This window comes from Callithrix jacchus, chromosome 21 (assembly GCF_049354715.1).
Source record: "Callithrix jacchus isolate 240 chromosome 21, calJac240_pri, whole genome shotgun sequence".
NCBI lineage: Eukaryota > Metazoa > Chordata > Mammalia > Primates > Cebidae > Callithrix > Callithrix jacchus.
This window is the reverse complement of record NC_133522.1, coordinates 24,518,496-24,543,052: the sequence shown is the minus strand read 5'-3', so window position 1 is coordinate 24,543,052 and position 24,557 is coordinate 24,518,496. Positions and strand designations below refer to the sequence as shown.

The window sequence follows — 24,557 nt, the reverse complement described above, 5'->3', positions numbered from 1 at the left end:
GCTATTAGGGATAAATACAAACTTGCATTATTGTAGTGATTTTATCTCTTTGAAATCTTCCAACATCCCTGTGAAGTAGGTACTTTGTACCATTTTAAGCACTAGGAAACCGAAGCAAGTGAAGCAACTAGTAATAAGTGGTATTTAAACATGCCTGACTCTAAGTCCTGAGCTCTTTACCTTTTAATCTCCGAGTAGGGTACTTCACATTAGTATAAACCAGTAGTTCTCAAAAGGAGGCGATTTGCCTCTGACCCCAGGGTAGATATTTGGTAACGTCTGGAAATACTTTTTATTGTCACAATGGTGGTGGGAATAGTGGAGTGGGGCCAGGGTGCTACTGATATCCAGTGGGTGGAGGCCAGGGGTGCTGCCAAACGTCTTACAATGCACAGGACAGTCCCCTACAACAAAGAGTTATCCAGCTCAGAATGTTAACAGTGCTGAGGCTGAGAAACCCTAGTACAAACAAAATACTCCTCAACATGCTTCTTATAGTAGCATCAATAGTCCCTTTTGGTTTTTCCTGAAATCAACATTTACAGTGAATGAAAATACTTTAAATCATAACAAGATGTTACTTTGGTCTGAATATCTCTGCCTCTCTAAGATTCTTATGTTGATATATATTAGCCAGAAGACCACGTCTCACCATTATATTGAAATCTTAACCCCAACATGATAGCACTCAGATGTACAGCCCCTTTGGGAAATGATCAAGTCATAAGGACTCCACTCTCATAAATAGTGTTAATGTCTTAGGAAAGAGGCTAGAGCAAGCTCCCTTTCCTCCTTTCTGTCATGTGAGAATACAGCGAGAGGCGCTATCTTTGAAACAGAAGACAAGCCCTCAGCAGACACCGAATCTGCCACTGTCTTGATCTTCGACTTCCTAGCCTCATATGTATGTGTGTGTGTATATATATATACATATATATATATATGTATATATATATACACACACACATTCTACAAGCATCTGAAAAATGCTTGAGTTTATACTATAAATTCTGAAATGATCACAGAACTTGGAGGTTTCAATCCCAAATATTGTACACTGTTATATAAGTACACAGGAATGGGAGATATTTGTATGCATGTTTGACATGTTTTCAATGATGAAGTAATATGATTGTAGCAATCTTTATTCTTTCTATTTAACGGGTGCACGGGGGAAAAGGAAACCTTGATACAGGCAAGCAGGGAGGAATAAAATATTGAAGCTTTAGTGGACATTGTATAAAAGGTACAATAAAGCCACACCATGAGGCAGAGAACTGCTTTCTTGATTTTATTTCAAAAGTACACAAGGTCACAAAACTAGAGCAAGTTGTTTTTCTTAACAAATTTTGTTCTTACAAATTTTATAATCTGCACCATTGGATATATAAGCCAGAAATCGTAAATACAAAATCTGAAACTGACACTATCAATTCTATACTTTGCACACATGAAGTGTCAAAATATTTTTCTCAGTAGTACAAGTGTATTTATCACTAAAATTCATAGTTAGGGACAAAAATAAGTGAATCAATGAATTGTGGTTCTCTTAAAACTTGAGTCATTAAATAAGTTAGCGGAAAACATAAAGTTCTTCTTTGATGGAACTTTTAGTGTTGATGACCAAAACCAAACCCAACTGATGTGCACTGTATTCTTAGATTATAAAATAATTTATAAAATTTGATTTTAATGAATAAGAGGCTGGTATTCTCTGCTGTTAAGATAAATGATTGGCCTTCCCTAAAGATAAATAAACAGAACCACAATTCACAAATTTGTTTATTATTTTTCCCTGCTTATCTAACGTTTATAAAAGGAATTTGTGCTCAGTTATGGCCTATTTTAGTGTTAAAATAGGCAAATGAGTAAGAAATCCTATTGCAGAACATAATGCCTTTATTGCTGGAATATCCAAAGGCATTCAATATATTAAAACTTGCCCAGAACATTTACACTACTAAACACAGGAATGCTATAAAGATATATGTACATATATATAATATATAATGCCACAAGCCACTAAGAAGTTAAAATTGTGCCAACATTTTCTACAAACTACCCTTTATGTGACACATCAAAGCATTAACCACATAAAATATGGACTTTTTCTGTTCACACTGGAATAAGGCATCTGAAAGCCCTAAACACTGCTGAAGTGAAAATTAGAAGAAAAAACTCATAACACTCACATAACATCAAATGTACATGCTGCACACACACAAAAGACACTGAGAATATTTTTAAGAAGCCACACATCACAGAATTTGATAGTCAACTTCATGCAATGAGTTCCTTTAATATTTAATCAAAATGTTTACTTGCCCCTTTACTTGTTCCAAATTTCCAAGATTAACTCTTAAATTTAAAAATTATCTTTCTAATAAAAATCAGGTTATCTCTTTATATCCCTAATCTATTTGGATTTTTTTTTTTTTTTTTTTTTGAGACGGAGTTTCTCTCTTGTTACCCAGGCTGGAGTGCAATGGCGCGATCTCGGCTCACAGTGATCTCGGCTCACTGCAACCTCCGCCTGCTGGGTTCAGGCAATTCTCCTGCCTCAGCCTCCTGAGTAGCTGGGATTACAGGCATGCGCCACCATGCCCAGCTAATTTTTTGTATTTTTTATTAGAGACGGAGTTTCACCATGTTGACCAGGATGGTCTCGATCTCTTGACCTTGTGATCCACCCGCCTTGGCCTCCCAAAGTGCTGGGATTACAGGCTTGAACCACTGTGCCCGGCCATGTGATTTGGATTTTTTCAAACTCTCCCTAAGATACACTGAGGCCGTGTTTCCATTTTAGAAAGTCCATGGCAGATAGCTCAAATTAAAAGGAAGCAATTTGTCCAGAATAATTGGTTACTGTAATGAATAACAGACTTTTGGGGAGTTGGGGGAGTGAGAGGCTCTGTAATAAGGGAGTAATATTAGCTAAGATTGCCAGTAGGAAAAACAGTTGTAAACCACTCCATATTCGAAGTACAGAACTGGCTGGATGCTGTGGCTCACACCTGTAATCTCAGCACTTTGGGAGGCTGAGGCAGGAGGATCTCTTGAGTCTGGCAATTTGAGACCAGCCTGGGCAACATAGTGAAATCTCATCTCTTAAAAAGAAAGAAGTACGGAACTATACATTCTACAGTAACATTTCTCTTCAAATTAACCTGCGTAACCTAAAGAGTTGGTATCAAGTCTCTCAGTCACAAAGTAGAACCAAATGGCTTTGCTGTTAAGATGCAGTACTGTCCTTGACTGATGTTATTTGGCTATTTAACTGAAATGCTTTAGTAATTTTTTATTCAACTACTTGATTACCAATAGTAATTTGGGAGCAAATATTTGATCTCTGGTTCAACTGAAATTGCCCATGAGAACAACTTGAAAATTTAGCAGTACTATTTGGCTGACAGAATTTTATGGTGAGACATAAGCCTATAAAACAATGTCCTCTCAAATATGAAGTATAAGGGAAGAAAATCTTGTTCTTCATGTATTCTTAATAAAAAAATAAAAAAGAAGGAAAGTCTTTTTTTTTTTTTTTTTTTTTTAATTTTTTGAGACAGAGTCTTGCTCTGTTACCCTAGCTGGAGTGCAGTGGTGTGATCTCAGCTCACTGCAACCTCCACCTCCCAGCTTCAAGTGATTCTCCTGCCTTAGCCTCCCGAGTGGCTGGGATTACGGGCACGCACCACCACGCCCGGCTAATTTATGTGTGTGTGTGTGTGTGTGTGTGTGTGTGTATTTTTTTTTAGTAGAGATGGGAGTTTCACCATATTGGACAGGCTGGCATTGAACTCCTGACCTTGTGATCCGCCCACCTTGGCCTCCCAAAGTGCTGGGATTATAGGCGTGAGCCATGGTGCCGGCTATACATGTCCACTTTCTATGATAACTTCTACTTAGATCAATAGGTTATGTTCATTATATGAAAGTCAGGAATAGGAAGAACCAAAACTTCATCATTTATGTTCTGTTGACTTATTTTTATAGTATTTTAAAATAAACTTTATTTATATAAAACCGGTCAGGTCAAACATCTGACATTCAAAAATAGCTACTGTTATAAAATCAGAAACATAGCCAGAGTGTTGGAGATATTGAAATTTCTAAATCTTTATGAATAACACAATCATTTAAGTTACATCCACAAAGAACAGAAAAAGGGGCAAGCTTGAAAATGTGAGGATAGAAAGGTGTCACAGTGATGTGTTTTTAAAAACAGTACCTTCACCTCTAAGCACCTTTCAGGTAGGTGATAGCTAGCTCATAGGCACCAGAAATTCATAATAGAAATTAAATCACCCAAAAGGCACAGATGAATATGTTAACATAAGTATAAAAGCAATTTTATGTAAGGTTAAAACCTACTTTTAAAATGCTTCCAAATATGTAAAGTATACACAAATCATTACACATTCAGCTTAAGTTTCCCATTAAAAAGTGTACACACAATACTCTAATTGTAAATACATGCCACCGTTTATAATGTAGCATTTACCACCACAGCACCCAAAGATATTAACAGAAACCAACTCCCTACTAAAATCTAGGGAAAGGTTTTAGAGCTAGTGAAATAATTTATTGCAGACCGTATTTATTATAAAGAAACTGTTGGCTCATTCTACTATATCCACACTCCCTCACAATCTTAAGGGAAATACAATAAATCCACTTTCTTCTCCTAAAATGCTATTTAACACATTTGGCAGGTAGGAGTATTCCCTTTACTCTTTTTTCTTTCTTATCATCTTTTTTTTTTTTTTTTTTTTTTGAAGAATAAATCACTTTCACAAAACTAAGACTCAAACTTTTTCGAAGCTCGACTTGGTTTGCTGAAACTATACAAAGACATGTTTGGTCACACAACGGCAACTGGACATCCTCCCAAGCCTGGAATACAGAATTGATGGAGGACCCTTACTTGCTTAAAATGTATTTGATTATTCTGCATTTATGATAAAAATATTGTCCAGGGATTGTATTCAAGGAAGTAAATTTAGGATTATGTTTCTAGAACACATAATATGTAACACCATCCAAAAACAACAACAAACAACGTAAAGCACGGAAACCGAAGAACCACTTAAAATTTAGAATAAATTAGGAAATTTCAATCTATAATTGTCAAATGATCAATAAATTATAGTATTTTTCCAATAAGAAAAATATCACCTAAAGTGGAAAGCCAGTTCTTTAGTTGGGAACTATGAAATACTACATCTTCGATCTGGTTGGCCACCATTTTGAAGACCACCACAGATCTCAAGGCATGGGATCACTCACCAACAAAATCTATCCCTGCTATTGCACCTAATGTCATCTCCTATGGGGCTGACAGCAAACGTTCCATCCAACTCAATCTGATAGATGATCCTTTAGCATATAAAAGAGCTTGCTAAGTCCCTATTGCCTGTAGCAGTCTATCAACTAAATATTTAAGAAATCATTTCATAGACAAGGTTTATGAATGACTTAAAAGTAAAACTAGTAATTTCTAAACCACTGTAGTTTTCTGTGTTTTATTCCAAACATATTTAGAGTTTTCAAAGGAACTACAAAAACAAGCACACACATACATAAGTAATTTCGTTATGGATGTTTTCTTACTAATTTGGGGGAGACTGCTGGGACATAAATAAATGAGATACACATCCTAAAAATAATGGTAAAAATTATAAAGTACCACTTTCAGATGGTTATTCAAGTATCAACTTGATATGCAAGTAAGTTAACCAATTTCTTCACCTATGATTTCATAATCAAAGTGCTACATTTACTTAGGTACTAATATTCAGAAATCTTGAAAATTAATCTCTTAAAGAAAATCCAGCTTTTTCAGATGGTAAACTTGTCTTTACTAACTTTAATGCCTGTAACTATTTCAATATAACCAAAGAAAAATTTTTAAAAATATATTTCTTACAGTTCCTGTTTTTTTATATATATATTTTGAGGCTAGTAACAAAATTTAGACCAGAATAGGTTTTCATATATCAAAAAAAAAAAAAAAAAAAAAAAAAAAAGGAAAGAAACATGGAGAGCACAGATGAGACATACGGAGGTTCTATACTATAGACCCATCCTTGGTCTGTGCTGGAATCATCACAGGAACCGCTCCCATTCGACTTAGATTAGGGGCAGCTACCTTAGCTGGTGGGAGAGTGGGACTCTGAGGAGTGCGTTCAAAGTCTTCACTTGGTACTTGGTTATACTGAGTCTTGGAATATCCTTCCATGTTGGAAGGAGACATGGATCCCAGGGATGAATGATTACTGCCTATATAGCTTCTGGCAGTGGACGTACGGCTCTTTGGAGGTGGCACATCTTCCCTGGAAAACAGAATCCCCAACACATGTCAAGAGAATACATTCCTAAAAACCTACAATTATGCAAGCTATGAATCATGGGCAAGGGCCTATATTTAAATACTAAGCATATAAAAGTATGTGTGTGTGTGTGTTTGTGTGTCACAAAAAAACAAAAAGAACAAACCATAATATCATAAATTGTGTATGCGTCCCCAATTTGTCATTCTGATTAAAGAGTTACAACTTCACATTTAGTGAAATATAGTATTTACACAAATGTAGCTGATTCTAGAATGTTGTCTTACAAAGCATAAATCTCAAATAGTTTCATATTCTAGTATCACTGGTCTAGATAATCTAGTTACAGCCACATAACACTTTACAGTTGATAAAACACTAACACCTACAGATATATTTGTATCTTAATCATGCCTGTAATCCCAGCACTTCAGGCGGATGAGGCGGACGGATCACCTAAAGTCAGGAGTTTGAGGCCAGCCTGGCCAACATGGTGAAACCCCGTCTCTACTGAAAATACAAAAATTGGCCAGGCTCAGTGGTTTATACCTGTAAGCCACTTCGAGAGGCCGAGGTGGGCAGATCATGAGGTCAAGAGATCAAGACCATCTGGCTAACAAGTGAAACCTGATCTCTATTAAAAATATAAAAATTAGCCAGGCGCGGTGGCACACGCCTGTAGTCCCAACTATTCATGAGGCTGAGGCAGAAGAATCAGTTGAATCTGGGTAAGGCGGAGGTTTTAGTGAGCTGAGATGATACCATTGCCTGGGCAACAGAGTAAAACTTCGTTTCAAGAAAAACAAAACATTAGCAGAGCGTGGTGGTAGGCGCCTGTAATCCCAGCTACTCGGGAGGCTGAAGCAGGAGAACCGCTTGAACCTAGGAGGCAGAGGTTGCAGTGAGCTGAGATCATGCCACAACACTCCAGCCTGGGGGACAGAATGAGACTCTCTCAAAAATAAATAAATAAATAAATAAAAATTCAAAAAATTAAAAAAAAAAAAAAAGAAAAATTTGTTTTCTATTAAATTTATCTAAAACCTTAGCTGAAAACACTAGAGATTTAAGTTTGCTGGGAATTTAAGCATAAGAATTTTCATTCCACACACTGACAAAGAGCTCAGTTGGCTCTCCATATCCATGGGCTCCACACCTGTGAAGCCAACAAACCACATATAGAAAATTTTTTTTTAAATAACATCTCTACCTTACATGTACAGATTTGTTACTATCCCCTAAACAATACATTATAACAACCATTTACATAGTATTTACATTATAACAGGTATTACAAATAAACTAGAGATAACTCAAAGTATACAGAGGAATATGTGAAGGTTATATACAAACAGTATGCCATTTTATATTATTTTTCTTTCTTTTTTTTTTGAGACGGAGTTTCGCTGTTGTTACCCAGACTGGAGTGCAATGGCAGGATCTCGGCTCACTGCAACCTCCGCCTTCTGGGTTCAAGCAATTCTCCTGCCTCAGCCTCCCAAGTAGCTGGGACTACAGGCGTGCACCACCATGCCCAGCTAATTTTTGTATTTTTAGTAGAGACGGGGTTTCACCTTGTTAACCAGGATGATCTCGATCTCTTGACCTCATGATCCACCCGCCTCGGCCTCCCAAAGTGCTGGGATTATAGGCGTGAGCCACCGCACCCGGCCTCTTTTTCTTTAATAGAGATGGAGTCTTTCCATCTTCCTCAGGTTGGTGACTTGAACTCCTTCCTGGCCTCCCAAAGTGCTGGGACTATAGGCTGAGTCACTGCATCTGGCTACCATTTTATATCAGGAACTTGAGCATCCTTGGATTTTGGTATCCACAGGAGGTCCTCCACAGATACCAAAGGATAACTGTGTATCTGAGATCTTCAGTAAATTTAAAAAATACAGGTATAATCATTTCATTGTGACTTGGTTTTATTACACTTCATAGATATTGATTGCATTTTTTAAAATAACAAATTGAAGGTTTGTGGTAATCTTGTGCCAAGCAAATCTACCAGTACTATTTTTCCAATAGCATGTGCTCACTTCATGTCTGTGTTGCATTTTGGAAATTCTCATAATAGTTCAAACTTTCTCATTATCATAATACCTGTTAGGGTGATCTGTGATCAGTCATCTCTGATGTTACTATTTTAATTGTTCTGGAGCGCCATGAACTATGCCCACATAAGACAACAAACTTAATAAATATTATGTGTATTCTGGCCATTCCCCCACTCTACCCCACCCCTGTCACTCACCTCTCCCTCAGGCCTCTCTATTCCCTGAGACACAACAATATTAAAACTAGGCCACTTAATAACCTTGCAGTGATCTCTAAGTGTTCAAGTAAAAGGAATAGTTAGCATAGCTCTCACTTAAAAAATATGTATTTTATTTATTTATTTTGAGACAGTCTTACTCTGTCACCTAGGCAGGAGTGCAGTGGTGTGATCATAGCTCACTGCAAGCTCAAACTCCTGGACTCAAGCAATCATCAGCATGGCCCTCTTTAAATCAAAACCCAGAAATAATTAACCTTAGCGAGGACAGCATGCTGAAAATCAAGTCTGGTTGAAAGCTAGTTTCTTGCCCCAGCCAAGCCAAATTGTAAATGCAATGAAAAAGTTCTTAAAGTGCTATTCCAGTGAACATGTGAACAATAAGAAAGTGAAACAGTCTTATTGCTGATATGGAGAAAGTTTACTGGTCTGGATAGAGGGTCAAAAGAGTCACAACATTCCCTTAAACCAAAGCCCAATCCAGAGCAAGGCCCTAAGTCTCTTCAATTCTATCAAAGCTGAGAGAGCTAAGGCAGCTGCAGAAAGAAAGTTGGAAGCTAGCAGAGGCTGGTTCATGAGTTTAGGGAAACAAGCCATTTCCATGACATGAAAGTACAAGGTGATGCGACAAAGTGGTGATGAAGAAGCTACAGAAAGTTATCCAGAAGATCGTTGATGAAGGTAACTACATTAAGTAACAGATTTTCAGCAGACAGAACAGACTTCTACTGCAAGAAAACACCATCTAGGCCTTTCATAGCTAAAGAAGTTGGTGTGTGGCTTCAATGCTTTAAAGGACAGGTTGACATTCTTGGTAGGAGCTAACGAAGCCCAGGAGTTCAAGACCAGCCTTGGCAATGTGGTGAAACCCCATCTCTACAAATATACAAAAATTAGTCAGGTGTGGTGGCTCATGCCTGTAGTCCTAGCTACTACTTGGGAAGCTGAAGTGGGAATATTACTTGAACCCAGGGGGCAGAGGTTGCAGTGGGCCATAACTGTACCACTGTACTTCAGCCTGGGCAAACAAGACCTTGTCTTAACAAACAAACAAACAAAACCAACAACCAAAGAAAGAAAGAAATTGCCACAGCCACTCCAACCTTCGGCAGCAGCATCAACACTGAGGCAAAACCTTCCACCAGTGAGACATTAAGAATCATTGAAGCCTTGGCCAGGCGCTGTGGCTCACGCCCATAATCCCAGCACTTTGGAAGGCCAAGTGATCATGAGGTCAAGAGATCGAGGCCCTCCTGGCCAACATGATGAAAACCCGTCTCTACTAAAAAACACAAAAATTAGCTGGGTGTGGTGGTGCACGCCTGTTGTCCCAGCTACTCTGGAGGCTGAGGAAAGAGAATTGCTTGAACCCGTGAGGTGGAGGTTGCAGCGAACTGAGATCATGCCACTGCACTCCAGCCTGGGTGACAGAGCGAGACTCCATCTCAAAACAAAAAACAAACAAAAAAACCAGTAAATGCATTGAGGAGAAGGGGGCCTAAGCTTTTATCCATTTTCCTAAGAAAGCTGCTTTGGATGGTTAATAAAGAACTAATGCTTTAGAGACATGACACACACTTGGTATACATCATCGGTCAGCTCCTGTCTCACATAATTACCTGATATCATGATGAACTTCCTTTTCATATTTTTCTTCTCTGCGCTTTTTATGACAGCAAAAGATGATAAGACCAATGAGCACCAGAGCAAGCAAAATTCCTATAATGGCTCCTGCAATTAGTCCAGCTTTATTTGAAGCTAAAAATAAGAAGTTAATGAGAATTAATAATAAAAAAAAATACACATGTATAGATACTGAAGGTAGGCTACACATTTATAGATTGATTTCATCACATGTATTAACTTTAAGAGACAAATAATTTAGTCTTTTTGATCCAGAGAAAAAATTCATAAGAAGAACTTTCTTCTGAACTGTATAATCTATTTCAAACATAAAAATGATAAAACCTGTCTGAAAGAATTTAATATTCAAAGCTATCTTGATTAGCATAGGAGAATATTCTGAGCTACTCACACTTATAAGTATGGTACGAGGGTTGATTTGACAATTCTTACCTTCTTAATATATCATTGCAATTATGAAGTTTTTAAAATAAAACATCTTTTTCGGGCCGGGCGTGGTGGCTCAAGCCTGTAATCCCAGCACTTTGGGAGGCCGAGGTGGGTGGATTATGAGGTCAAGAGATCGAGACCATCCTGGCCAAAATGGTGAGACACCTCCTCTACTAAAAACACAAAAAATTAGCTGGGCATGGTGGCACGTGCCTGTAATCCCAGCTACTCAGGAGGCTGAGGCAGGAGAATTGCCTGAACCCAGGAGGCGGAGGTTGCAGTGAGCCGAGATCGCGCCATTGCACTCCAGCCTGGGTAACAAGAGCGAAACTCCGTCTCAAAAAAAAAAAAAAACAAAACTTTTTCTAGAAAAGCTAATAATCAAACCAGTGTTCTGATCAAAGGCTGAGTCCCCTTGCCCTTAATACACACTTGCTAACTGAACTAAAGAAGATGGTATAGAGATAACAGAAAGAAAACCACCAAGTGAAAGAAGATACTTACGAGGAACAACGTTTAAACGCAACAGGCACTGATCAGAGCCCACTCTGTTTCTGACTGTACAGCTGTATGTCCCAGAGTACTCAGAAGAGGCATTTTTTACAGATATAATAGATGAAGCCATTTCTATGGAAGGAGGAAAAACAAACTCAGTTTTATAGTATGTATTACTCTCAGCTGTTAGTAAACATAGCCCCTACCAAGTTTGACAATGCAGTTAAAAGCAAGACAGATCAAAGCTGGCTGCAAACAAACTAGCACTGAGCCACACACATGTCTCCAGAATTCAAAGAATCATGTTTCCAGTTCACATGTATCAAGGTGAAAGTAACCATGATCCCCTGCACCACAGGGCCTCAGAGCTGAAGCAGTGTGTTGGCCCACTGTGTGGCTGCTGCAAACCCACTTTGGGGCACATCAGACTATAAAACTATCCCGTTCTACAAAGGATCTTTCATTCAGCAGGAAAACTTACAAAACCTATTTTATCCCCCTCGATGGAAGAAACATTCAAAAAGAAGTCAATGGGGGTCTCCCAAATCGGACTCTTAGCTTGAGAAAAAGAAAGGCAGAGAAAGCCCACTGAAGCCCAGAATGCAGCGGATGGCGGGTGGAGCCTGGTAATCAGTTTAAACTAAGAAGTCAATTACAGCAAATAGGTGAACAGATTCAGCCAATTTGGAACTTTCTAGTTTAGTGTCACACAGATTTTCTTTTATAGACACACCATGGGTAAATTACTATATTTCAATTTAGGCAGAACACTAAAGATCCAACTCTTATTACACTTTGGCCACTAAGTCATAACCATAAACATTTCTCATCAATTAAAAAAAAAAAATCAGCCAGGTGCAATGGCTCATGCCTATAATTTACCCAGCACTTTGGGAGGCTGACGTGGGTGGAGAGCTTGAACCCAGGAGTTTGAGACCAATGTGGGCAACATGGAGAAACTACATCTCTACAAAAAATACAAAAATTAGCAGGGTGTAGTGACACATGCCTGTAGTCTCAGTTACTCTGGAGGCTGAAGAGGAAGGATCACTTGAGCCTGGGAGGTGAAGACTGCAGGGAGCCGAGATCCTGCCCCTGCACTCCAGCTTGGGTGACAGAGTGACACCCCTTGTCTCAGGAAAAAAGAAAAAAAAAAAAAATCTGCCAAAGTAACAAATTATAATATCCTAAAAAATGAAATCATAAAATAGCTCTTCATTTATAATACATGACACTAAATTGATATTAAAAAATACTAAATAATTCCCATGGAAATCATGATTGTTCTATGTAGAAGAGGGAAAGCATTTGGAATCTAAAATATATAAGCAGGCTGGGCACATGCCTCGGCTCATGCCTGTAATCCCAGCACTTTGGGAGGCCAAGGAAGGACTCCTTGAGCCCAGGACTTTGACACCAGCACAGGCAACACAGGGGGATCCTATCTCTACAATTTTTTTTTTTAATTAGCAGGGCATGATGGCATGCACCTGTAGTTCCAGGAGGATGACATGAGCCTGGGAGGGCGAAGCTGCAGTAAGCCATGATTGCAGTGAGCCTGGAAGAGACAGCAAGGCCCTATCTCAAACTACACACACCCCCCCCCTACTATATTTTAGTCCAGATCAACGGCACATGGTACAAATACTATTATCAGCAGTACCTGATAACCATGAAGTGGGCAATTTCTGTGAGTCAGACAATTTTTGCCATTCATACTGTAATGGAAGTGAACCTTCTTTTGGTTCACATTTTAGTTTAAAGTCATTTCCAATTTCTTCTGATCCATCAACATAACATCTTGTACCTGAAGGCTTAACTGAAAAAGAAAATAAATTATGAGTTTACATAAGATAATGGAACTTACTTTTATGATTACAGCCTTGTGCACAACCACTGACTCATTATCAATTGGTCCTGGGTTCAGAATTCACAAAAAAATGAAAGACCACAATAAGTGATCAACATCAGTTTACTCAGCTTTGTCTGAGACAAAACAGAAAAGAATAAGCTCAGAGACAAGCAGCCACTGCATTAGTAGATATGGCAATTTTTCAGGCGTAGCTCGGCGCCCATCCACTCCACGAGGCATACCTGAAAAACCAAGGATGATGCACTTGCTTTTTTCTGGCAAGAGCACTTGAGAATCAAGGAAGCTCCCCCTTCCATTCCTTAGCTATTCTTCTCCATGCTTGACATGTAGCCCCCTGGCAGTATGTCCCAAGTCACACCCCTCTAATGCCATAACCCTGACAATCAGGCAGTTTATAATCAAAAATACTAACAGGGATAATTCATTTAGTGTAGAAAGGACCAACTAACACTCTGCATTTATATCAACTCAAATCCATCCAAAGAGCAGGTTATAAAAAAAAAATCTGTGCTGGGCATGGTGTAATCCCAGCACTTTGGGAGGCCAAGGCAGCAGGGGATCACTTGAGGTTAGGAGTTTGAGACCAGACTAGGTAACATAGCAAGACCCTTTCTCTACAAAAACTTTGAAAAATTAGCTGAATGTGGTGATATGTGGCCTGTTGTCCTAGCTACCTGGGAGGCTGAGGAAGGAGGACTGCTTGAGACCAAGACTTTGAGGCTGCAGTGAAGCTATAATCATGTCACTGCACTCCAGCCTAGGTGACAGAACCAGACCCTGAGTCAAAAAGATATTCACAATCTGGAAATTCATATGTAAAAAAGAATATTAAAATAAAAGGAAATCTGAGATTATATTCCAGGTGTTCCTGGGTAACTGTTTAGGACAGCGACTACCTCCATTACCTGCAACTCACCCCAATCCTGGATTAACACCTCCACATTGCAGGCTCTTCTGCTGAACTTTAATAAGGCATAATATTCACACAATACAGTTAACATGTTAATCATGTGCATTGATTACTTTTAATAAATGGATCTGTATCCATTAAGCACCACTCCAACCCTCTCCGAAGAAAGTTCCCTCATGCTAGTTACAATACATGTGACTCTAAAACCCTGGCCCAAGAAGCAACTGATTAGATTTCTACTGCTGTAGATTAGTTCTTCCAGAATTACATGAATGGAACAATACAGTACATACTGTTTGTTTTCTTTTATCCAGCATACCATTTCTGAGATTGATCCATGTTATTTTACATGTAGTTATTTTAGTATTTCAATGAATGATTATAACACAAGTTTGCTTATTCAGTCACTTGTTAATGAATACTGTGTTTCCAGTTTGGGGGCTACTATGAAAGCCTTGTTAGCCAAACTGACAAGGAGCAAGTGTTTAGTCTATCAAAATCATATGGACCAGTGAGAAAGGCATTATGAGGAACCACAGAATGCCACTGGACAAGAGTAAGGATGCTGAAGGATTCTGAGGAGGTTCTAAGGAAGTAGCCATCAGCTCTCAACCGGCTGTTTCTGAGGAGATATGAGGATTAAACTGGAAGTGGGAGCTGTCAGGAGGCAGGGCCATTTAGTAATTGAGCATTCCAGTAGAGGATGGGTAGTGTAGGTCTGGGAGCACCATTAGGAAGATAGCAATAGTCTATGCTTTGCTACTGCTCTACAGGCTTGGGAGAGACAATGTTTTCATATACTCTGCAGCTGACTTTATCTGTATCTGTCCTTCCAGGCTGATAAATGTCAAGATTGCTTTTTTTCATTTTTAGTTTAAGCTGATTTTCCTTTTTTCAGTCCCAAATGGGTTTTTATTCTTTACTATGAATAAAGGTAAATGCATTTTACAGTTTTGCACTATTAAGAACACTGCTTGAACACTGGCATATGGTTTCCTTTTTCGTAGTAACTGCTGGATCATATGGTGAGTGTAAATATTTTAACCGTGTAAGAAATTGTCAAATTGTTTCCCAAAACTGGCTCAACACAATTTGTCATATCCAGTGGGGTATCTTCAAACTAAGGTTGTCAACTGTGATCTTACTCCTTAGTAAGTCCTTAACAAATTTAACTGTATTCCTCTTCATCTATTACTACTTAACACTTTTAAAATAAGGGTTAACAGACATATTTAACTGCATTGTTGATTTTTCCAAACAAATCTGTTTACTTTTCAAACTGACCAGGTGCTCTGGAGACTCTATCAGTTGGACTTTTAAATAAGTTTTGCAAATTATTTCATCCTGAAAGTCTTCAATGAAATAAGCCTTGTTCTATTTCATTTCTTCAAACTACCAATAAATCCTTTATTGGAATAGATTAGCAGCAAATGAGTAACTGATGCAATGCTTTGTGCATCAAACATCTATGGGTAATATGGAATTCTAAGTCTAACCCTTATCCTTTCTATATCCCTCTTCTCCCACATAACCAACGTATCTAAACATATCTAATAATGGAGAGTTATTTAAAGCTGCTGCTAGGAAGTTCAGGTCCTCACTATAACCATCCACAATAAAAATTCTACCAACATGGGTTTCTGAGGGACACTTTGGAGCAGCCCACCTACTTTCCACTGGGAAGAGAAAGTACGAGTCTTTTACATGCCAACATCCAACCATTATACCTCGGGGAAGATTAATCCTTTTTTTTTTTTATTTCCAGTAATGGCTATAAGCAAGGAAGATTAATTCTTAACCCATGGTCCTCTGCTGGAACAGAAGAAAACCACAAAGAGAGCACAAATAAAGTCTTGTCCCTAAATGTTTGGTCTGGGCTTCCCACATACCTGACCACTGTCCTCAGAACATCTGCCTACATGATCATTAACAGAGTCAATCGTCCTCAGATAAGGGTAAGTGACTATCGAGTTGAAGATGGACATGGTATCCCATCAATTTAGTAATGCTCTGCTCTATACATGTATTACTGCATCATCTTTCCATGCTAGTGGCCTATACCAGTCTACAGGAAGTACACTCTAAATCTCTACATGAGACAAGAAATGCTTTTATCATGATATCATCCTTCCAAAAATACAGTTTCTGACTGGTTCAAAAATACCCTGATTCCAGGAAAAATCTATCAATAGATGCTAAAATCAAAAGGCAAATGTTTAAATGAGAAACAACATAGTCTCAAAGTATTTCCCTCAAGACAGTTTTTAATTAGAAAGGAAAAAAATAACTATAGAGTGGAGAAACCCACCAGATAAAACTTAAAGTAAATGATCACGATTAACAATAAGACGTGATATCATTGCCCCTGGACATGACTGGCGGAGATCAAGGAGATATAAGTGCAGTGTGGATTCTAGATACAATCCTAGTACAAAAAGGACATTCCTGGGAAACAGTAAAATTCAAATCGGGTCTGTAATTCAGTTAATAGTATCCTATCAAGGTTAATTTCTGTTTTGATAATTATGATTTTGTAAGATGTTTACATTAGGGGAAATGAGATGATGGGTCTACTCTCAGAAACTTCCCAGTATTTTTGCAACGTTTCTATAAAACTAAAAATTATTTCAAAATAAAAAGTAGTGAGGGGCCCTGCCCTGAATCAGTGGTTTGCAAATCCCTTAGGACCTTTAAAGCCAGTGATGACTGAGCTGCTACACTTACTGTTGCCACTGTGATCTGGTGGCATGCTGCAGTGTGAGTAACCACATATGTCCAGGAATGTTAACTGCATGTTCTGCTCTTCAAAACAACTCTGTCTCTTTAGATCAAAAGGTTTCAATAAACTGGCCCTTTCAGAGCTCCAGGGGAAGATGCTGGTGATATGTGGCCACAATAGTAACTTTCTATCAATTCTCTTTGTTATCATTTCCCACTTCCGCTGCTTCTTTACTGAGCTGCATCCACATACACTTTTGCTGTGTCTGAAAGAGCAAGGCAGGCATGGCAATGGAGCAAGCTATAGCAACAAGCTTCCCCTCACATCCAGAAGACTAACAGTCATCTGTCTGGGTGAATGGCCATATAACACACCCGCTCAATGAATGAACTGGCATTACACTGTGAATGCCATGAGGGCAACTACTTCAGATTTCCCACCAAAGAACCAAAGCATTAGACAGAGCCACTACCAACCAGTGACTCGAATGAGCTCCAGTGACCACCACTCAGTTGGGTCACTAGAGGGCACTTCATCTTATCTTTTGCCCCAGATTATCCAGGCAGACTTTCCAGGCAAAACTAATAGATAAGCTTCAATCCCATTCTCACCTTCAAGAGAATACAATTCTGGTGGTTTCTCCCAGCAGCGGTCATGACTCATCTAAAAACATGGAAAAAAGGGCTACAAGAAATCCTCTGGCTCTGACACAACCTCGCCCAGATCAGAGCACCAGTCATCCTTCCCCGCTTTCTCCTCTCATCTCCAATTCATCCCTTTTGTCTCTCCCTGGTTTGAATTCGAGGCTCACTTGGCTATAAAAGGAGCGACTCAGGATGAACTATGTCAATGCTTCACACTTATCCATTCTCAGGAATGAGATGCTGGGGTTGGAAGTTTTATGTAAAAAGGCCATTTCTACTGCTGGGCAGTCATGGCTCCAGACATGAGTGCGCCGAGCCACATTATGTGCCACCCCTGCCACCCAACTCAGGTTCCTTTTGGGATATGTGCTGCTGTATGCTGCAATGATCTCTTCAGTTGAGAACTGCAAATGTGACCCTGAAGCTGGTCCCACAGGATCCAGACAATACACAAACACACAAATATGCTCTCCACAACTCTTCTGGGAATATGTGCCAACCCCATTCATCCCAGTGTACCTGTCCCATCAAACAGGGGTTTCACAATAAATAATTCTGATAATCAAGTGACTTCTGCTTTGCATATCATGGACCAGTTAATATTCTGTATACATCTTCCAACTCAACACTTTCTGGAGAGCAGTGTTAGAAGAAAGTATAGTCAGGGTTATAATCTCAGGAATTCCTGGGTCTGTGGTAAGAATTCAGACCAGGTGTTAATCTTTTATTTGCTTATACATTTATAAAAAAGAAAAGCTACTCCATTTTACGCAATGAAGTCACAGAAAGTTCGAATTTCCAACATTACCATATTTCTTTTTCTGGTTCCCTGTTCTTCAGATTCCCTTACTTTTACACCACAAGAAATATTTTTAGTTAGTGTGATTCAGAATGATACATTTCACCAGGATCCCTTCAGGTGCCCACTCAATGATGCTGCTGGCAGATGACTGTCTTATCTACCAAGACAACCCATGAATTTACCATTAAGGTATACAAAAATCCCCACTCTTTTTCCTAGTTTCTAGGAAAAGTAGTTAAGTGCTAGGTCTACTAGAAGGAGTAGTTAAGTGTTGGGTGCCCAAGCCATCTTGAACATTGTTCTTTAAAGAGTATTCTTATAATCCCAGCACTTTGGGTGGCCAAGGTGGGTGGATCGCCTGAGGTCAGGAGTTCAAGACAAGCCTGGTCAACATGGTGAAATCCTGTCTCTACTAAAAATACAAAAATTAGCCAGGCGTGATGGTGCATGCCTGTAATCCCAGCTACATGGGAGGCTGAGGCAGGAGAATTGCTTGAACTTAGGAGGAAAAGGCTGTAGTGAGCAGAGATTGTGACACTGCACTCCAGCCTGGGCAACAAGGACTCAATCTCAGATAAGATAAAATAAGACAAAAATAAAGAGTCTTCTTTACAATATTCTACCCTACCCCTAATCAGTTCTCTAAACAGAAGGAATGAGGTAAATGTTGATATGGGAGTCCTGTCCTGAGCAGGTATTTCCAGTCATCCTAGACAATTCTAGGAATCAGCTTTTCCTATGAAAAGTCAATCCCCAAGTGTCCCCTGAAACATGAGAACAGGGGTATTTACTGTCATAAAATAGAGAGCTACACAGCTGTGTTTTTCTACATGGTAGCCATTTGTGTAAACTTCACCACAGTATGGTTTTAGAAGTATATTTAGGAACTATTAGCTTTCAGTTTCTCAATCTAAAGGGATTAAGAGTGCTTGTAGACATCACAGAATCTAAAGAAGGAAAATAAAGTGGCAGTCTTTGACAGTTTACAAAGCAGTTTACACTATCTCCCTCTTAACTATCATAGAGAGAGCTATGAGATATCACAGTGAATGTCTCATCTACTCACTTTGATGATGAAAAAAACAATGATGCCAAGAAGTTTAAATAACTATGTGATGACTAATGGCCTTAACTTGAATTCAATATTCCTTCTTCCATATTTCTTTACCTCCATTCAAAATGCTCAAATTATTCATCATAAAAACATTATTTATTGTTTGGGTAATATGGGTAAAAGCTATAGCACACATAACAAACATTTCCTTTTTTTTTTTTTTGAGATGGAGTTTCGCTGTTGTTACCCAGACTGAAGTGCAATGGCACGATCTCGGCTCACTGCAACCTCCGCTTTTTGGGTTCAAGCAATTCTCCTGCCTCAGTCTTCCGAGTAGCTGGGACTACAGGCGCGCACCACCACCATGCCCAGCTAATTTTTGTATTTTTAGTAGAGACAGGGGTTTCACCTTGTTGACCAGGATGGTCTCAATCTCTTGACCTTGTGATCCACTCGGCCTCCCAAAGTGCTGGGATTATAGGCGTGAGCCACCGCGCCTGGCCACAAACATTTCCAATGGGATCTGATAGGTTTAATGCCAAATGGTAGGCTGAGGCCCAAGGAAATAATGAGGTTCTACACAATTCTCAGGGCAAATTCTGAGCACAAGGCAAAAACCCTAGATCTAACTCCTGTCTTAGAGTTCTTCCTCCAAACCACAATACTCCTTCACTGATTTTCAAACTTATGAATTTCACAAAGAAGCTGATCACTTCTTACTTTTCCTATCCAAAAACAAAAGCTAGTTTTATATTTGATGTTACCCAACACAGAAGTACTTCAAGTGTTTAAAATTGTTATCCTAAAAAATTAAGTTTTGTCTTATACAAATGCTGCTACTACAGTACTATGATTAATCATCCTCTTACTCAGTAACCCATTAACACAAATAAAAATAACTTACCAAGAACTACCAGCTGAAACTTCTTATTTGCAACACCAGGAGCTTTTTTCACTTTGCACTGATATGTGCCAATATCTGAGAGCTGTAAATTCGTTACATTTATTGATGCATCACCAGATTTGAGATCATTACTTGTAAAATGCACTCGTCCTTTCAGATCTGGATAGTAGTCATCATACATTTTGTCTCCAGAATATAAAATAATCTAAAAGAAAGCCAAAATTAGACAGGAGGAAAAACAAACAGACTTTAAAAAATTGTCTCTTAAAGGAGCTCTGGATACACCTACTGCTATAGAATCCTCCCCTTAACAAGAAAAAGAAGAACACAGTATTATGGGGAAACCTAAAAGTATCCAAATCACAGAATGAAATAAATGGAAAGGAATCAACGTGATCCTTGGGTACAGTCCCAAACTTCCATTTTTAATGGGGAAACAAAGACCCAGCAGGATAAAGTAGTAAAGCCCTATACTGTACTAGAGAGCAATTTAGTAAGATTGGGAAGAACACAGATTTGCTCACTCATTTTGTTTTGTTTTGTTTTTGAGACAGAGTCTGGCTCTGTGGTCCAGGCTAGAGTGCAATGAATGGTGCAATCTCGGCTCCCTCCGCCTCCCGGATTCATGCACTTCTCTCCCTCTGCCTTCCCAGTAGCTGAGACTACAGGCACGTGTCACCATGCCCAGCAATTTTTGTATTTTTATTAGAGATGGTATTTCACCATGTTGGCCAGGCTGGTCTCGAACTCCTGACGTCAAGTGATCCACCCTCCTCAGCCTCCCAAAGTGCTGTGATTACAGGTGTGAGCCACTGTGCCTGGCCTGCTCATTCTGACAGACTATTTTTCAACTGCCTCTGAGGCTGTAGCTTGCCATTCAACTGTAACAAAATCAAGTACCTACTGCTCCCTGCCCCAAAAAAGGGCTTACCATAATTTATCTGTGGAACCTAACCAAAAAAAAAAAAAAACAAAAAACTTTGTTTGGTCATAATACTAAGTTGGAGTTACTTAAGGGTTCTAGACTGTAACAGACAAAATCATACGATAAACCTCTTAAGATATATGTACCCAGATTAACAAGAACTTTGAATGAATCTTCTGTAACTAAAGCAAAGACCCTTGCCTAATCCACTGAGTTTTCTGAACCATGCTTATAGCCTTTGATGGCAATTACTAAAGGCTGGATGATTTAGAGGGAAAACAAAATCTGTGTTGGAATATTTTCTTGGAAGAAAACTGTAGTAATAACCTCTAACAATCTCTAACATTAATTTAACACATTTTATAATGTTTCATATTTGCTAATCTCTTCATTCTGGTTATGAGACCCATGGGCCAAAGAGCAGTGAGGCCAAAACTCAAATAATAATCAGGAAACATGACTACAGCCTGTATCCTACAAATAATTTCTTTTACCTGAGTGCTAATTACGGGCAGTATAATCAGAATAAATGTCATCCAAGAATACTGTTTTCCAGGTTTATTCTGCGGAAACTTCCTGAATGGAGGAACTTGGGTTCTCTTCTGTGTGATCTCCTTCCCAACCACACTGACCCCACCCTTACCCACCAAAGATCTTTTATTTATATATGAACTGTGTGCATCTAGATTGTGCTCAATACCAGTTTGTTAAATAAATAAATAAAAGTAGTTGGCTCATCTGTTGTGAAAGGTCAGAGAGTTCAATCTGTTGTACTTCCAGTAGCTCGTTATGCTCCACACACACCTTAGGAGTCTTTTAAGGGGGGCTTGAGAAATAAGCTGCATTCCCACTGTTGGTTATTTTATAAGCTATCTTCATATCTTCCCAGAAAACAATGTTATAAATATTAGTTAAGAAATGGGGAATTTACCATGTTTTACATGTCTTCACTGACTCCCCTTCACAATCCTGCAAGGATGGTGGCATTGTCCAAATTGAACATTTAGGCTGAGGAAAGCAGAGGCTCTCACTGATCAGCATTTGCCAAGTCACACAACAAAGGTGCAAACCAGATCCATTTAACTTGGCACAGTACATAACTATCATCTCAATATCACTTACAAGCTTAGAAAATGCTTGTGCATACAGTATTTCGCTGAATTCTTATAATGACCCTCGGCTGCTGTGTATATCTATTCCTACTTTGCATATGAGGAAACAGGTTTATGAAACATGGGAGGCAGCACAGGACAGTTCACGTGTGAGTCAGTGACCTGGGTTTAAATCCCAACTGCATTTGTTGCTAGCTATGTGACTCTGGGCATGAAAATCTCTGGGCCTCTGTTTTCTCCTTTCATGTGTATAATAATTCTCACCTTACTATGTTGTTTTAAGTATAAAATACCGCCCAAGTACACAGTTTACAGTAACTGCTGATTAAAGAGATCACACAAGGAATAACAATGCAAATTTCTCCAGCTCAGTCTTTCAATTCCTAGTTTTTAACCATTCTATTAGTTGAAATATATTGAAATAGGGAGGCTCAGCTACATATGTTAATACGTAGCTTAAATTCTACATATGCATACATCCTCTTCTGCATCAATCTCCCCCTAACCCTTTTACCTTTCTTTTGGCCTGATATGACCAAGTTAGAAGCTAGGTTTTTAACCCAGAAATGGTCACTCAAAGTCCAGTCCTAGTTTCACCTTTATATATGAACACAGTTCATATATAAATAAAAGATCTTTGGTGGGTAAGGGTGGGGTCAGTGTGGTTGGGAAGGAGATCCCACTCCTGTAGACAGCAAAACCATGCCTCTCACTCAGCATGGAAGACTTGAGGTTCTCTTCCCATTAACAGACACACTAATGGCTCAGGGCACACTGTGCTTCTGGGTCTCTACGTGCACCTTGTCACAAGCTTCACTCACCAGAAGCACTAAAAACCCATGCTCTCCATATGCATCCAAGGCTTCCCCTATCTTAAGCAGGGGATCAAAGTCCTAGGCTCTAAAGGGGGACAGGCATTGCACTGGCACAAGAATGGGGAACTGCAAGACCTCAGATAGGAGCTTGTACTCCAGGTGCCAGCACCTCCAGAGAGAGAAGGGAGAGAAGGTGAGAAGGGCGGGGGGTCAGGGGGAGGTCAGAGAGACAGCGAACAGGGTAACAGGGCTGAGTGATAAAATGAGTCAGGCTCGATTTATTTTGCTTAGGGAATCAGAAGGAAATTCTGGTAGCAGAATCAGGGAAGAGGTTACATCCTTGCACGGGGTGGCTCTAATTACTCACGACTTGAGAAATCACCTTAATTATATCCTTCAGATAAACTTCAAGGGCAAACTGACTGGATTTGCCAAAAATATGAATTACCTAACTGCACTGATTCAGCTATTAAATGGAAGAATGCAACTTGCCACTTTTAAATATCCCCTTCTTTTACATGAATAAGTACATATAAAATTTCTCTTCCAAATATATGTATTATTATATTTACCTAAATATTTGGACTTGTTTTACTCTCCCCCTATCTAATATAATGTATTAATATATTTTTAAATTAAATGTGACAGGCAAAGCCAATGTGCAACATTCTAAATAAAATATTCTGGAATAATTTAAAAGGCAAAATATGACATATATATTAAGAGATGAGATTACTAGGCATGTTTCCTCCTCTTTGCTATTTTTGGCTTTCCAAATTTTCTAAATTAAACGCTTATTAATTTGATTAGGGAAAATACTGAAACAATATTTTAATATTTTTTAAATTTAAGTATTTTATAGATTATCTTTTGTTCTAAAGACTTCATTTTTATGCTGGGAAGTTTTAAAGTCAAAGAAAAAAATTAATTTAAAAAGATTTGATTTTGTTTTTTAAGAAATGCATTGTACAGGATGTTTAACTTGAAAAAATAAGGAAAATAGACTGTAATACTATGTACTTCTTATACTATAGCTAATGACCCTTCTACTGCTGACAGAATCCTTGTGTAAAAATTTCAATTCGGCCAGGCGTGGTGGCTCAAGCCTGTAATCCCAGCCCTTTGGGAGGCCGAGGTGGGTGGATCACGAGGTCAAGAGATTGAGACCATCCTGGTCAACATGGTGAAACCCCGTCTCTACTAAAAATACAAAAAAGTAGCTGGACACAGTGGTGCGTGCCTGTAATCCCAGCTACTCAGGAGGCTGAGGCAGGAGAATTGCCTGAACCCAGGAGGCGGAGGTTGCAGTGAGCCAAGATCGTGCCATTGCACTCCAGCCTGGGTAACAAGAGTGAAACTCCATCTCAAAAAAAAAAAAAAATTTCAATTCTCTCTAACCTTTAATAACAAAGCACAGTTATTTGCCATCTCTTAATACATGACACACATTCCTGTCTCAGCATTATGCCTGCTCCATCTAGGCCTCTGCTATTCCCTGCCTCAAATCCAGATTGTCAGAATTTTCATAAGTTCCTCTTCCTCCCTGAACCTTCTCTAAGAACTCCAGTGACCTTTTCCTCTTCTGTAACCTTAGGCCACTCATTATCCATTTTCCTCCATTACA

The 24,557-nt window shown here is 39.0% G+C and overlaps 1 protein-coding gene across 2 annotated transcripts in view; it reads right to left on the bottom strand.

The window, feature by feature from the left end:
• Positions 1–24,557, bottom strand: part of CXADR (CXADR cell adhesion molecule) — a 70,534-nt gene that overhangs the window by 19,138 nt on the left and 26,839 nt on the right. The window contains exons 3-7 of one of the 2 annotated variants that reach the window (XM_008986507.5): positions 20,082–20,286; positions 12,839–12,994; positions 11,185–11,307; positions 10,227–10,365; positions 6,149–6,332 (exon numbers count right to left, since the gene is read on the bottom strand). In XM_008986507.5, coding sequence (XP_008984755.1) covers positions 6,149–6,332; positions 10,227–10,365; positions 11,185–11,307; positions 12,839–12,994; positions 20,082–20,286 — 807 coding nt within the window. Of the gene's footprint in view, positions 1–1,276; positions 6,333–10,226; positions 10,366–11,184; positions 11,308–12,838; positions 12,995–20,081; positions 20,287–24,557 lie in introns of those variants that run through there. The other variant, XM_002761321.6, reaches the window with a different exon arrangement.